The sequence below is a fragment of the Typopeltis vanoorti genome, chromosome 3, assembly GCF_054136105.1.
Source record: "Typopeltis vanoorti isolate ZY-2024b chromosome 3, IOZ_Tvanoo_1.0, whole genome shotgun sequence".
Lineage (NCBI taxonomy): Eukaryota > Metazoa > Arthropoda > Arachnida > Uropygi > Thelyphonidae > Typopeltis > Typopeltis vanoorti.
Window position 1 is genome coordinate 54,946,570 of NC_143551.1, and position 13,618 is coordinate 54,960,187.

Genomic DNA, 13,618 nt, shown 5'->3' on the forward strand with positions numbered 1-13,618 from the left:
TATTTGAAGTAGTGATAGTTAGCACAAAAAGTTATTCATTGCTTTCTTAGCTGTGGTTACTACCATTACTTGTTTGTATGGTTTTAATTTATAATTTATTAATAATAATCATAATGCTTGGGTGGCATATCCACTCTCCAACCAACAGGTTGTAATTTGAATCATATCATAATCATGACATCTTTAGGTGGTGGATGAAGAGATCCTCCTTCCCCCTATGATTTATGAGAGATCTGAAATGGCTTTGAAAAGCTCCATGTTTAGTCTCTGGAGCATGGTTTCTGAATTATATATACGAGAGTAGGAAGGGGGGGGGGGAGTGGCAGCTAGAATAAATGGTCAGTCTATAGTGGTGATGGCTTTGGTTAAAAAGACTTGGGTTTAAATCCTGTCTAGGATTTAAGAATCTTTATAAGGGCTGTTCATAAAGTCAGGTTATTGGACCATGATAGGCCATTGTGCCTAACACATAAAAAAAAGTAAAATTAAGGTCTGTAAATGGCAATAGAAAAATTAATCAAATATTTCGTTAGTATTAGATTACAAACATTTATTAAAGACTTCAAATATATTTTGATTTTATTTTTTATTAATATTACTGAAAACTGTTTTTAATTATATTTGCAAATTAAGCATTAATTAATGGGAAAAAGCAATATTTTTCCTCAACACTAATTTTCAAAATTCAGAATTGATTTTACAGTCTGTATTTTTTTATTCTTTTTATTCATCAGGAATGTGGCATTTCCCTGTTCTAGCTTCACTGGTTGACATTTGATCTTTCTCCTTTTCTCTTTCACCTATATTTATCCATAAATATTATAGTTATTACGTATACTTTTGATATCTAAATATGCAAACATGCATTCAACTTTTCAAATGTTAGGCATCAGTATTTAAGGGATATGCAAAATCCAGAACCAAAATAATTATTTTATAATGTACAAATTGTTTATGTTCACACAGGAATGGAAAGAATGTATGATAGTTCCATTGTACAAGAGTGCTGCAAAAACCAATGTGTCTAACTATCATTCTATTTATTTCTCTGTAGTGGTGGTGGTGGTGGTGAAGATTTTTTGGGAAGTTGGTAAGAACTTGCATACAGAAATGGATTGTCAGACAAGCTATACTTTATAGAGAATCATGGGTTACTAAAGGGAGATCATGTTTGAGCAGTGTGTGCTCATATTTTGTAATAATATTACGACTGAGTTGGATAAAGGGAATGGATATACCATTATAATATTGGACTTTGCTAAGCCATTTGATAAGATAATATGCAAAAGGCTGTTGCATAAACAGCAGAATATGGGATTGAAATATAAACTGCTGACTGAAGTGTGTGACTGATTTACAGATATCAGAAAGTAGTATTTGGGGTGTCAATCTTCTAGATTTAAGGTTATTGGTGGTGTATTTGTTGCAGGTCAGTCCTTGGACCATTATTGTTAAATCTATACATAAGGGATTCTGGCAAGGCAAGTATTGCTGTCTTCCACTCATATCTTCTCTTGTTGGAAGAAATATGCCAACTAGACCTCTAGGTAGTAGATGTCTTTCATTGCTTGGTGAAATACCACCAGTCTGCTTTTTGGAGGTGTGAGTAGCTGTATGCGTCATCTCCAGGGAGTGGCTCTTTTCTTCTCATGTGCAGTGCAGGTGATAACCTTGTTGAACATACTCTGTGCACTGTTATTATTGAACTGGGAAGTCCAGTTTCTGCCATTTGAAGGTTGAAGATGGGAAGAATGCATCTTTTGGTAGTTTCCTGATCAACTGGGGAATAACCCTGCTGTTGCTTACTCTGCCAGGTCATGCCTGGAGGGAGACCCAGTTAATGGTGTGCAGGAGGCACTGTCTAATGCCACACTTGGACTGGAGTCTGGACACTCCCTGTATGGGAGTTGTTTACAATGCCCTTTCCCCCAACTGCATGTCTTGCTGTTTAAGTTTCCGGAATCAGTAACTCTTATATGAATGACAGTCATACAAACACTAGCATTTTAACTGCAGATATAAAAAAAAAATTGCCAATAAAAAACATAAAAATAACCAAAAATATGAAAAATGCAGCAAAAAATCACAAAAAAGAAAATAAATAAAAATATACCCCCCCCCCAACATTTTAGGCATCAATACAAACATATGATAGACACCACCAGTTATAGACACTAAATACTGATCTTTTCCTAACTGAATTCAAGTTGGCATCCTTTGTGACTACAGCTCACCTCAAGTATCCCAAATACATCTTGCATGATGTATTTTGTAAAAATTAAGAAACATAGGCTTTCACCAAATCTGATATTTCTTGCCAAAGGCTATCCAATCTTTACTTTTAGGTCTTATCTGGTTTGAGATTTTTTTTACTCCACTTTATGGCCTTCATTTGCTGTTCTTTACCACTCCCTTACTTCTGACAACCATGCTACCCCTTTTTTTTTTTTTTTGACTGTCACTAAAAGTTCATTTCATACAAGCTATGTGTTATGAATTTGAAGTCTCTTCCTAAGAGACTTCAATATTCGTAACACAAACTGGCTCCCCTTCTCCAACTTCACAAATCATGCTGGAAGGAAGCTTAGTCATTTGCTATCAACTATGATCTATCATTAATAGTTAACCTACTAACTAGAATACCTGATAATCATTATTTTTCTAATGCTCTGGACCTTTACCTAACTCTTCTGCAAATAACCCCCTCCGTGTCAGGTACTTGCTCATTGTAGGGGGGGGGGGGATGGACTTCCCAGTGATGGTACTGGCCCTTATTCTTCCTGTCTACACCCATATTCTTTAGCTCTGCTTATCCTAGTTTTTATTACTTATCCTGACTACAACTACCATCATTGGGATCCAACATCTTGCTGCCATTTCTCAGAGTCAAAAGGAATCCTGAATTTAATATACATCCTCTGTAACCAGAACAACCAACAATAAAGAAGTCTGGAACAAAATATGGAAAATGAAGGGCGGATATATGTACTACCCACTGGATTTCTATCCTTCAGCGCAATGGTTATATAGTTGCAGATCCAACAGCAATTGTTGATACACCTTGGGTGATTTTTGCTAAAACATTAGGTGGATCTGCATACCCCCCCCTCCCCCAATTACTTGCATAAAAAAAAGCTAATCCAGTTTTCTTTGAATGGCGCTGAAGAATACAACAGGTCGTTCACTAAAGAAGAAATGAAAGCTGCTTTGCTTAAAAATGAAGCAGATTGTATCGCTACCAAAGGTGCATAATATATTCAGTCTCACAAAGTTCTCTTCAGGCAATAAAAAGTCTCGAGCTACAAAAACATCTGGTACTCTCTCAAATTCAACAACTCCTCTTTCAGTTATGGAATCTACACTTAGATGTACATTTCTGTTGGATTCCAAGCAATGTTGAGATAGAGAAATGAAGCTGCAGATACTACAGCTAGGTCAGCTTATTTCTCAAACATTCACCATCTGTATGTTCACTACACTAAACTACTGGCAGATTATTAGACACAGACTTCTATCCCAGTGGCTTGTGGGATAGAGAGACTAAATGAGCTCTAGCAAATTAAGCCTGAGATTAAATTATGGCAGTCTAGTTTGCACAGGATTTGAACAGAGGAGGTGATATTTGCTCAGCTCTTAGGTCATAGTCATCTCACCAACTCCTTCCTTCTAAGGGAGTGATAACATGCCTTTGTGTGGTTCTGTTTTTAAAAATTTTAAAACAGTTAACATCTTTTACAATATATAGATCATTTACATTATTAAAAATACACACATTATTTTTATTTATAATGTGTTTTTTCTTATATATATCCTTTTAATGTCTTGTTTTATGAACTTTTTATACTATTTCATTGATAGTTTTACAACTGATTTATGTACATTTTTATCTATATTCGCTTATTTCATATTTTATTATTTTTGACTTGTATACTGGTGCAGTATGATCATGGCCATCCTTGTGCCATAAAACAACCAACCAACCAACCAACCAACCAACCAACCTTCGCGTATGCTGTGAATGCCTACTTTCCTATTGACAACTCTGACCGCAATCTTGTCTAAGTCTCCTCTACACCTCATTCTCCTCCTAGCTAATCTCAGCCTCATTACTATATGGCACTATAATTGTGCTGACTGGGATGACCTCTGAACTTTTCATGCCTCTCTTCTATGGTCATTGTTTTTCAGTCTCCTGATCCAAACATCTATACTGAATTAATAACTGAAATAATCCTCACTTTATTCTCCACTCTGTTTTAAACTCCCTACCCCTTAGGGCATGGATAACCAAGCCCTAAGTTCTCTAAAAAAAAAAAAAAATAAATAAAAAAAAAATGTGCCTCTGCTGTCCATGATAAAATGCAGCATATGTTCAATGGCTCAAATCAGAAACTTCAGCTCTTATTCAGCTTACATTATAGTCTAAAGCAAGTATAAAAAAAAGTTATCAGCAATTCCAGAGCAGACCTCATAATGAAATGTAGTAAACTTGCCTCCTGCTCAACTGGCAGTTGAACCTTCTAGCCCCTTGCTAAGGCTATAAGATGTACCTTCTGCTTTTCCTTGTACCCATGTTTCACACATCCTGATGATAAGGTAGATCTCTTGGCATCTACAGTCAGTATTTTCCTCAGACTCTTGTTTAGACAACCAAAGCCTATGTCTTGCACCACCATCACCACAAACTTCCCACTGCATTCCTCCCCTGATCTTTTGCGAAGGACTCAGGAAAATCTTGATACCACTAAGTTGCCTGGTCCAGGTTATATTCCTTGAGTTGTGATAAAAACTTGTGGCCAAGAATTAATTTCTTTCCTCTATTGCCTATATAAACCATCGTGTTCATCTGGCATCTACTAAAAGGCTTACCTCCACAACATGGAGTTAAGTCTTTGTCCGGTCTGTATCTAAAAAAAAAAAAAGACAAAAGTCAGTCATCAAACTATCACCCCCCCCCCCCCCATTGCTCTCACTGAAAAGTGATGGAGAAGGTCATAAACAACCATCTTCTCTTCTTGGAGGCTCATCAATTAATTAGCTATCACCAATATAGATTCTTCCATTCTCATTCTACAGTAGACTACCTTGATAACCTTATCCACCTTTGGACACAGGCTGTGGAAAGATTTGGAGAAACCATGTTGTTGTGCTCTTGATATTTCAAACTCATTTGATCATGTCTAGCATTGGGATGGCCTGCACAAGCTGTCTTATAGTCTCACATTTGTGCTCTGTGATTGGATTGCCAGTTTCCCCCTCACTGGGTGTTCATTGCATGTCATGGCAGATGGCTATGTCTCATCAGATTTCTCTCAACACTGGCCCCAGTTCTCTGTACTCTCATCCACGCTCTTCCTCATCACATCAATAAACTTCTCTCTCTCTGACTTCAAGACAGTACTCAAATGATTGAAGCCTCAAAGATCTTCCATAAACCTTGACTTGAATACTGATCTCCTCGCCATCTCAAATGGTGTGAAAGACAACTTAGTGAATTTCTATGCTATAATAACCAAGGCCTGTCTTATTATTTGCAAGAAGGATCCTACATCACACTCACTCACTTTTTGATAATGTTCCAATATCCTTTTAAGTCCAGCTTTCTCTTCTTGGGCTGACTGTCACATTGAGTTTATCCTGGCACAAACATATCACATCCATAGCCTTCTCACCCTCTAAAAAATATGGTTTCTCTTTCGTTCAAAACATTACTTCTGTTCTGCTCAAATTCTAACACTTTATAAGTCTCATATCCAACCAAACTTGGAATTATTAGATATATGAAGAGCCAAAGGCTTCAATTCGGCAACATATGACTTGTTTAAGTTAAGGGATATTACATCCCATATTCTAATAAATTATTAGATATATGAAGAGCCAAAGGCTTCATTTCGGCGACATATGATTGTGAAGCCTTTGGCACTTCATATATCTAATAATTTATTAGGACACCTCTGGGCAATACTCATAGAAGGGTTGTAAGTTCTGTTCGCTACAAACTTGGTATTAACTAGGTCTACCTACTCACTGATGAGACCTCAATAAAGGTTGAAACCGGTCTGGTTAGTGACCTTTTCTCATAATGTAGAACAGTAATACAGCTCCTAGGAGCTAAGTTCACATTATGGGTAAATATCAAGCATAGTGATCGGACCTTGCTCCACCTTTGACATGAGTTGCCTCAGCTTGCACTACTTTAAGGGTCAGTTGCTGCAGTATCCAGGTATTTGCTTACGCTTGGAATCGCCGAACTTTATATAGTTTCTACTATATTCGGCATGAAACTCTTTGAGTTTCTTATTCGGCTAAGAAATGATATGGGATGTAATATCCCTTAACTTAAACAAACTTGGGATATCGTTTGCACATTTTGGATGGTGCACATTCAAAACCTCCCTAAGAATTATTGGAAATATATAAAAGAGGGTGGATATTAGTCAGTGGCTGCCTCAGTCTCCCTTCAGTTACTATCCTAATGGCTCTGTTTCTGCACTATGCCTTTTCTACAGGTACTTTTATGGGCACTGCTCTGCCAAAATGGCCACTAGCATTCCCCCCCCCCCTTTTGTAATCATGTTAGAACTAAAGCAGCCACTAACATCCACACACTGCCCAACTCAAAACATGCCAAACAAACCTCATCATTAGCTTCATTCTAATCACTTCTGTTCATTGCAGTGATCTCTCCTTTACTGGTTTTTACTAAGTACTGCTTTTAATTACTTACCCACATGGCATTATTGTCTTATAGATCTTGTAACCTTTCATATGTGGGATCATTATTTAAAAAAAAAAAAAAAGCCAGAGCAATCAGGGCACCGTTGATATATACAGCACTTACAAAATGATTTGAATGTGTTAGAACTGTGGGCAAGTGATAATGGCTGTCAGTTCAGTGTTGGTAAGTGTAAAGTTATGCACTTTGATATGATGAGATTTCCAGTGACGTTCTATATTGGTGAAATAATGCGACAAGAAACTAGTGAAGCTAGGGATCTTCGAGTTGTGGATAGGAATTTGAAGTTCAAAGGTCATATTGCAAAAATAGCAATGTTGAAATGGACATTGATGTATATAGATAATGAAGTCATTTTGCCTCTTTACAAGACCTTGTGAGCAGTGTGCAGATTTGGTCTCCTAGGTTTAGAGGAGATGAAGAAGCTGTGAAAAGTGTTCAAAGAAAAATAACAAAGATGATATCAGTATTATGGAATTCAGATTATGAAGACAGATCGAGAGTATTATGTGGACTGTAAACACTGGTAAACAAGAGAAATAGTGGTGATGTGTGATAGAGGTCTATATACTTTTGAAAGGTGTTGTAGGTTATTGACTGATGAAATTTTTTTATTATATGGAAAGTGGAGAGAGAGAGAGAACAAGGGGCATCCATAGATGTTGGGTTTGTGTGCAGTTAAGAAAGGGATGAGAACTAGATTTTTTTCTCTGTTGAAGTAGTGATTACTTTCACTGTGAATGAATTTAACAGAAATTATGACAGCTGGTGTGAGTGATCTGTGGCAACCCTCGATTAGTCCACGCCTTGGAGGTCTAAGATAATAATAATAACAATATTGAAAGTCAGTGTCTAATAAAGTGAAAATAGAAAGAATAGTACCAATTTAATTAGTTTTGAATAGATTTTGGAAATATTTGGTTAGTAATTGCATTAAGTCAGAGCCTGACTTGGCATTCATCGAAGTTGGGCCAGTGGTATTTTAGGCCTCCACAGATCACAAGCTTGAATTGTGATCTGGAGACCTATTTTTTGTGAATTATAATTAGCATTTATCGTGCTTTTTTTTTTTTTCTAATGCAAGAATTGTGATTTTAATTTGTTTAAATGTTAACTGTTTATGTTTGTAAACTGTTATTTAACCATTATTAAACTGTTACCTTATAAAAAAATAAATACTTTTTTTAAGTCATGAATTAGATGACATGTCTGATCTTTCATTTATCTCATGTTTCGAACTCTTACCTGACCTAACTTCTTCACAGTGCAAAAAAAAAAAAACAAAAAAAAAAAAAAAAAAAAAAAAAAAAATGTTTTCCATGTTGCTTATTATTATTATTATATCACACCTCCAGGGAGTCCAAAGACTCATTGAGGGAGGGCATCAACTCTACAATCTCAATACTCCACCAACCTTCATCATCTAACACCAACTGCCACCACTAGTGCTTTCACAGACAATCACAAACATCCATGCCCTTGGCTGGATTCGAACCCACAGCCTTTTGGCTGGAGAGCGGACACGCTAACAACTCGACCAACCAGGCTGACTTATTTTGAAGGTTTGTCTCTTATCCAAACATCAGAACTTTATATCTAATCATCTGATGAGTTTGAAAATTAATTATTCAGGTGTTAATTAGTTATCTGGACTTCAGCCTGTTATCCAGTTATTAAATCCCCTTCCCCAACCTCTGATTACCATATTTACTCGAATATAACTTGCCCTCACATATATTTCACATCCCTGATTTTACTTTACAAAAAAAATAAGAAATTAAAAGTTTTGTATATACTTCGCACAAGAAAAAAATTTAAACTTTAAGAAATAGATAGTGAATGTTATGGCAGTTTCAGATATTTTGGAATTTGGTTGAAGAGAATCAGCATTTCAACTCAACAGTCATTGGCTGTAAAATTTCGAGGATAAAGTGATGGATTTTCATCACTGTGTGATTCAACTTAGGAAGGGCAATAACTATACTTTATCACAAATAGCCAATGCCCATCAAACACCCCTCAATTTCAACATGCCGTAGCAAACAGCAACAGAAAACAATGAAAAAATGCGATAACACGTACAACTGGAAGTGAAAAATCAAGATTCACAATCCTGTTCTCCTTACATAATATTCAGAAGGAAAACAATGTCGGAGGAGAAATTTCCCCTTGGAATTCATGTAAGAGTTCAAAAAAAAAAAAGAAAAAAAGGTGGATGGACACTACAGTGGTTCAAGATTGAATTAGAACAAATTGGGACAAACGGCCAGGGGCTTATTTTGACACCCAGCTCTCGTGTGGGATAGTTTCTGGGGACCCTTAGGACCTGAATTAGTAAAACAACTTTCAGATGCAAAGACCAATGCAGCCATTATTCCTGGTGGTCTTACACCTTGTCTATAGTCTTTGGTCAAAAAAACCATTCAAGGACTATGTATGAAAATTTTACATGGAATGGATGGGCAGCTGGTGGCTACAACATGACTTTGGCAGGGAAGATTAAGAGACCATCATTATAATTGTTAATGCAACTGGATTTTGAGAGCTTGAGACATGATTTTGCCAGAAATAATTACCAAAAGTTTTTTTTTAAAAAAACCAGCAATGGTTAAATAACGTTGATAATTAAAATTTAAATGCATTCATTTTATAAATGTGAGCAATTATAAATTATAATGAATATTGAGGATTTAATTATAAATGTCAGCTTATTTTTTCCCTGAAAAACTTTAGTTTCTGCAAATCCTCTCATATTATTTTTCCATGATTTTTTCACTTTAATTTTTTTGGGAAAAGTGTAAGCTATATTCGAGTAAATACAGTATTCCAAATAGCTGATCCATTTGCGTAACTGGAAGGGGGGGTATATTTATTATAAATACAGAATATGGCTGAAGGAGAATCCTTCAGCCATAGGTCATGTGGATTGGAGTATCTTCTTGCAACAAGCCCTTAGTGTCTCCTTGGAGATGTCTTGTAATAATAATAATTTTCAGTATAACAACAAATATTTGTTGTATCTGTCCTCGGCAATACAAAGCAACATACTCAAATATCCTATTATGAAAAAAAACAAAAAAAAACAATCTAAACAGGCTTTCTTTGTTCATAAGAAGGAAATAGGGTTCAATTCATCATCAAGATCTTTCTCATCTGTTTGAGGTGGGCTGACGCTTCCATACTATAAGGTTGAAGCTTATACTATAAGGGTATAAGTGTTTATTTAGTATAAGAAAATTCCAAGGATTGAATTTTTTTTTTTTTTTTTTTTTTTTTAAATTTTGCATTTTGAAAAGCAAAAGATCTTTTCTGGCCTAGTGTACATTGTTAAAATATCTAACCCCTTGGCATTTCTTGAGGTATAATTTAAATAAACAGTAGTTCATTGGAGTAAGTACAATATTTGTTTGCCAGCAAAGGTTGGTCGATTGGTAGAGTCTCTGCTATTAATGGCGTACACAAAAAGCTAAGCAAGTCTGAGCGTGGTTAGTAGTTGGAAGGGATTCAATCGTTCGATGCTGCTGGTACTCTGATGAGGTCTGGCCATTCTCACAGGGTTAACTTTCGCCTGTAAACTGATATATCAGACCTCTGTGCTCTCAGGTCACGTGGGGATATGACAATATTTGTTTATGATACATGGTTATGTTTCATCAGTTTTTAGGTGTGTTTCTTGAGATGCGTAGCACCTGTTAGATTTTTTATTTTATTTTTTGTCTCTTCATATCCCCTATGTTATTCCTCAGCAATAGCCACATGGATTTCATTAAAATTTATGAAAGCTTATTGGATCACAAAAGGAAAGGATTGGGTCACCTTGCTTTTCATTTATTCATCCCACTTTTCCTGGGAAAAAATATTGCCAAAACATTTTGAATTGATATTGACTGAATATTGAGATGACTGAATTCTGGCTGAATGAAATTTGGTATTTAGGATGTCCTCTAAAATAATTTGTCTAGTCAAGTATTGTTTCATTTTGACCATTTTTCTTTTTAAAATTGGGCAAAATGATTCATGATGATAGTAATATTCACTTTGGTCAATGGAGTTTGGATTTAAAATATGGATAGCATATCAAATGAGATGTTAAGAAATGTATATAAAACATTATTTGCCATATTAACTTGTGTGCAAGCCATCATCATTATTACTACACAGGTACTATCTGTGTAGATATCTATCATACCATGGAGTCTGCAGGAGACTCAATCTGTCCACACAATATCTATCACAATACCTTTCCTTGAACTTTATTGACCAACAAAAGCACCCACAACTGACTGGATTCACCACTCTCCAGCAACAACAAAACAATAAATAAATAATATATTATATTATTTTTACTCTCAAATGCATAACTTGATATTTTCCCACATAAACTGGTATCCATTTTCTTTTGCTCATACTGTCAACATATTTAAATCATTCTCCATTCTCTACATTGCCTTGATTAATAATTGCATCCAACTATTTTTTTTTGTAATTTACTGTTATATTTCTTTATGAATTATATTCATTATATTGTATGTTGTATTATTTATTAGATTCTCTTGCTCCAATTTGTAATTAATTCTGTATTTACAGTAGCATAACTATTTCTAATATAAATAAAGGACTTTCTGAGAATATCACTAGACATATTTGCTAGCCTGAATATTGCATCTAATGGTTTCTTATAAGTTGTATGTATGGAGATAAGTGTGAGAAATTAAGTTAATGATACATAGTGAATAAAAGTACTTTTCTCAAAATGAAAAATTTTTTTTATTTGCTATTGATTTTGTTTTCTTCATAAATGTTAGATTTGTAATGAGTGAAAGCACCTTAGGTAGATGCATAATTTTAAAATCAAGTAGTATCACCTCATCAGAGACCTTAGTAGTGTTCTGTAAGTGACTGCTTTATTTGCTGTTATTGCTTAGCACAGCTTAAGTGTTTTGTTTAAGCTTAGCATGCCTGTCAGCATGTGATTATCCTTTGTTTTGTGTCCACCTGCTTCTTCCTAACTTCCCATTGTTTCCTGGGGACTTTCTCTGTCCTCAGCACCTGGCTACTCTAGGGACCGTCCTTCTCCTCGAGAACGACCAGACGAAAGCAAGCGACACACTCTTTCAGGTCCACCTCTCAAAGGACACATTGGTGATGAGAAACGGGATGATATTTCTACAACCCCAGAAGAAGTTATTCGAGACAGGGATGGTGATGGAGATAAGAAAAGAGAAAGTAAAGTAAGTGAATTCAGTTTTGTTCTTGCTTTGATAAAATGTTATTGAAAGACCAAAGTAGCATATTCATTTCCTAAATTTAAAATTATTTAAATCAAATTAAATTTCCTTTGTTTTCTAAATATAATAAACCTTATGTGCAATTATACATTGTATATTTTAATTTTAATGAATTTTATATATCTGATATACATATGCAGTAGTAGTTTGAATCGAGTGAATTTGAACCATCTTATGGTTCAAATCTTGTACAGATCTCCTCCCTCTGAAAAAAAAAAATTTTTTTTTTTGGAGGGGGGAGATTGAAATTAACTTGAAAAGCTTCAAAATGTACATTGATCACGCCCTGTTCTTTGATTATGCCCATAAACATTGCATTCTTATGAATGTGTTTTTGAGATATGATAAGTGTTTTCTTAATGGATTGGAATCATGCACAAAATGAGCATAATGTTTGATTACTATGATAACATTTCAGCTAGTATCATACAAATTCTCAGTTTCATATTTCTCCATGAGAGTACAGTGATTTTTTTTTGCCTATAGAGATGATGTGTTCTCTTATCCTTAAGATGGTTATTGAATTTGTTTTTGCTTAGGTTTAGATTATGTAAGGCCTCACAAGAGCTTTAAACATCATGATCATTTCCTAATATCTGCTTACACTCTCAAGGGAACATAACTAGATATTATGATAATCTAAACCCAATCTATGATTTATACATCTGGTAGATGGTCAATCATTGAAAGGTATCATTTAAAGTCAGTTATTTCATGGACTAGCTCTTTCCTTCAATATATGAATGTTACCATGTATCAACCACTACATCTAATGCCCATTGGTGTATGATGCAGTTTTCACTATTTTTTCCCATTCTTTCTGCCCATTGCCAGGTGGTGCAACTCTCACAAACTCTCTCTCTTTCTCTGTCTACTTCTCTCTCTTTCAGGTTATCCCCTTCTGTTTACATCATCCATTCTACCAAACACCAATTTTTGATCTTTTTCCTGTTCTCCATCTTGCAGATTTGTTCAAACAGGTTGAATTTATTCCCCTTAATTATTTTCTGCATTACATCCTCTTTTCAGTTTACTGAAAAGAGGATGAAAAGTAAAGTACTGAAATACTGAAAGTACTAAAATACTGAAAAGTATAGTTCTAGTTCCGGTACTATCAGCTTGGTTTCAAAATTCATTGCTTTACTTTTCCTCATCTTATCCATTGCCTCTAGATTTCCTTTCACTTTTGTTATCCAAGTTCTTATCCCCTATTTATGGTCTGAATCATGTGTCATGTTGCTCCTGAGGTATTTGAAACTTCTAACCTCTTCCAACTGATGTCCACTGACCTTTATTAGTTTCTTCATCTTCTTATCTCCAAATGCTGTCAATTTAGTTATTTCAACATTCATATATTCTTCCCCCCTTTAACTTCCAGTTAAGCAAAGAAAGCACTGCTCTTTGTGTGATTCATCATCTTCAGTAGTGATTATGTGATCTGCAAATCTTAAGTTATTAATTTTGTACTTTGAACTGAAATTCTCTTCACCCTTTATAATATACATTGTTCTTTCCAGAAGCTGGATAAAGGTATTCAGGGATATTGGGTCTTCTTGCCTTGTGCTTCTCATTGTCAGCCACCATTTTCCTATTT

At 35.2% G+C, this 13,618-nt stretch overlaps 1 protein-coding gene across 3 annotated transcripts in view; it reads left to right on the top strand.

Moving 5' to 3' along the window:
* Positions 1 to 13,618, top strand: part of LOC150108163 (uncharacterized) — a 461,861-nt gene that overhangs the window by 306,020 nt on the left and 142,223 nt on the right. For 2 of the 3 annotated variants that reach the window (XM_090390618.1, XM_090390617.1), the window contains exon 12: positions 11,783 to 11,967. In XM_090390618.1, the coding sequence (XP_090246744.1) occupies positions 11,783 to 11,967 (185 nt within the window). The remainder of the gene's footprint in view (positions 1 to 11,782; positions 11,968 to 13,618) is intronic. The other variant, XM_090390619.1, reaches the window with a different exon arrangement.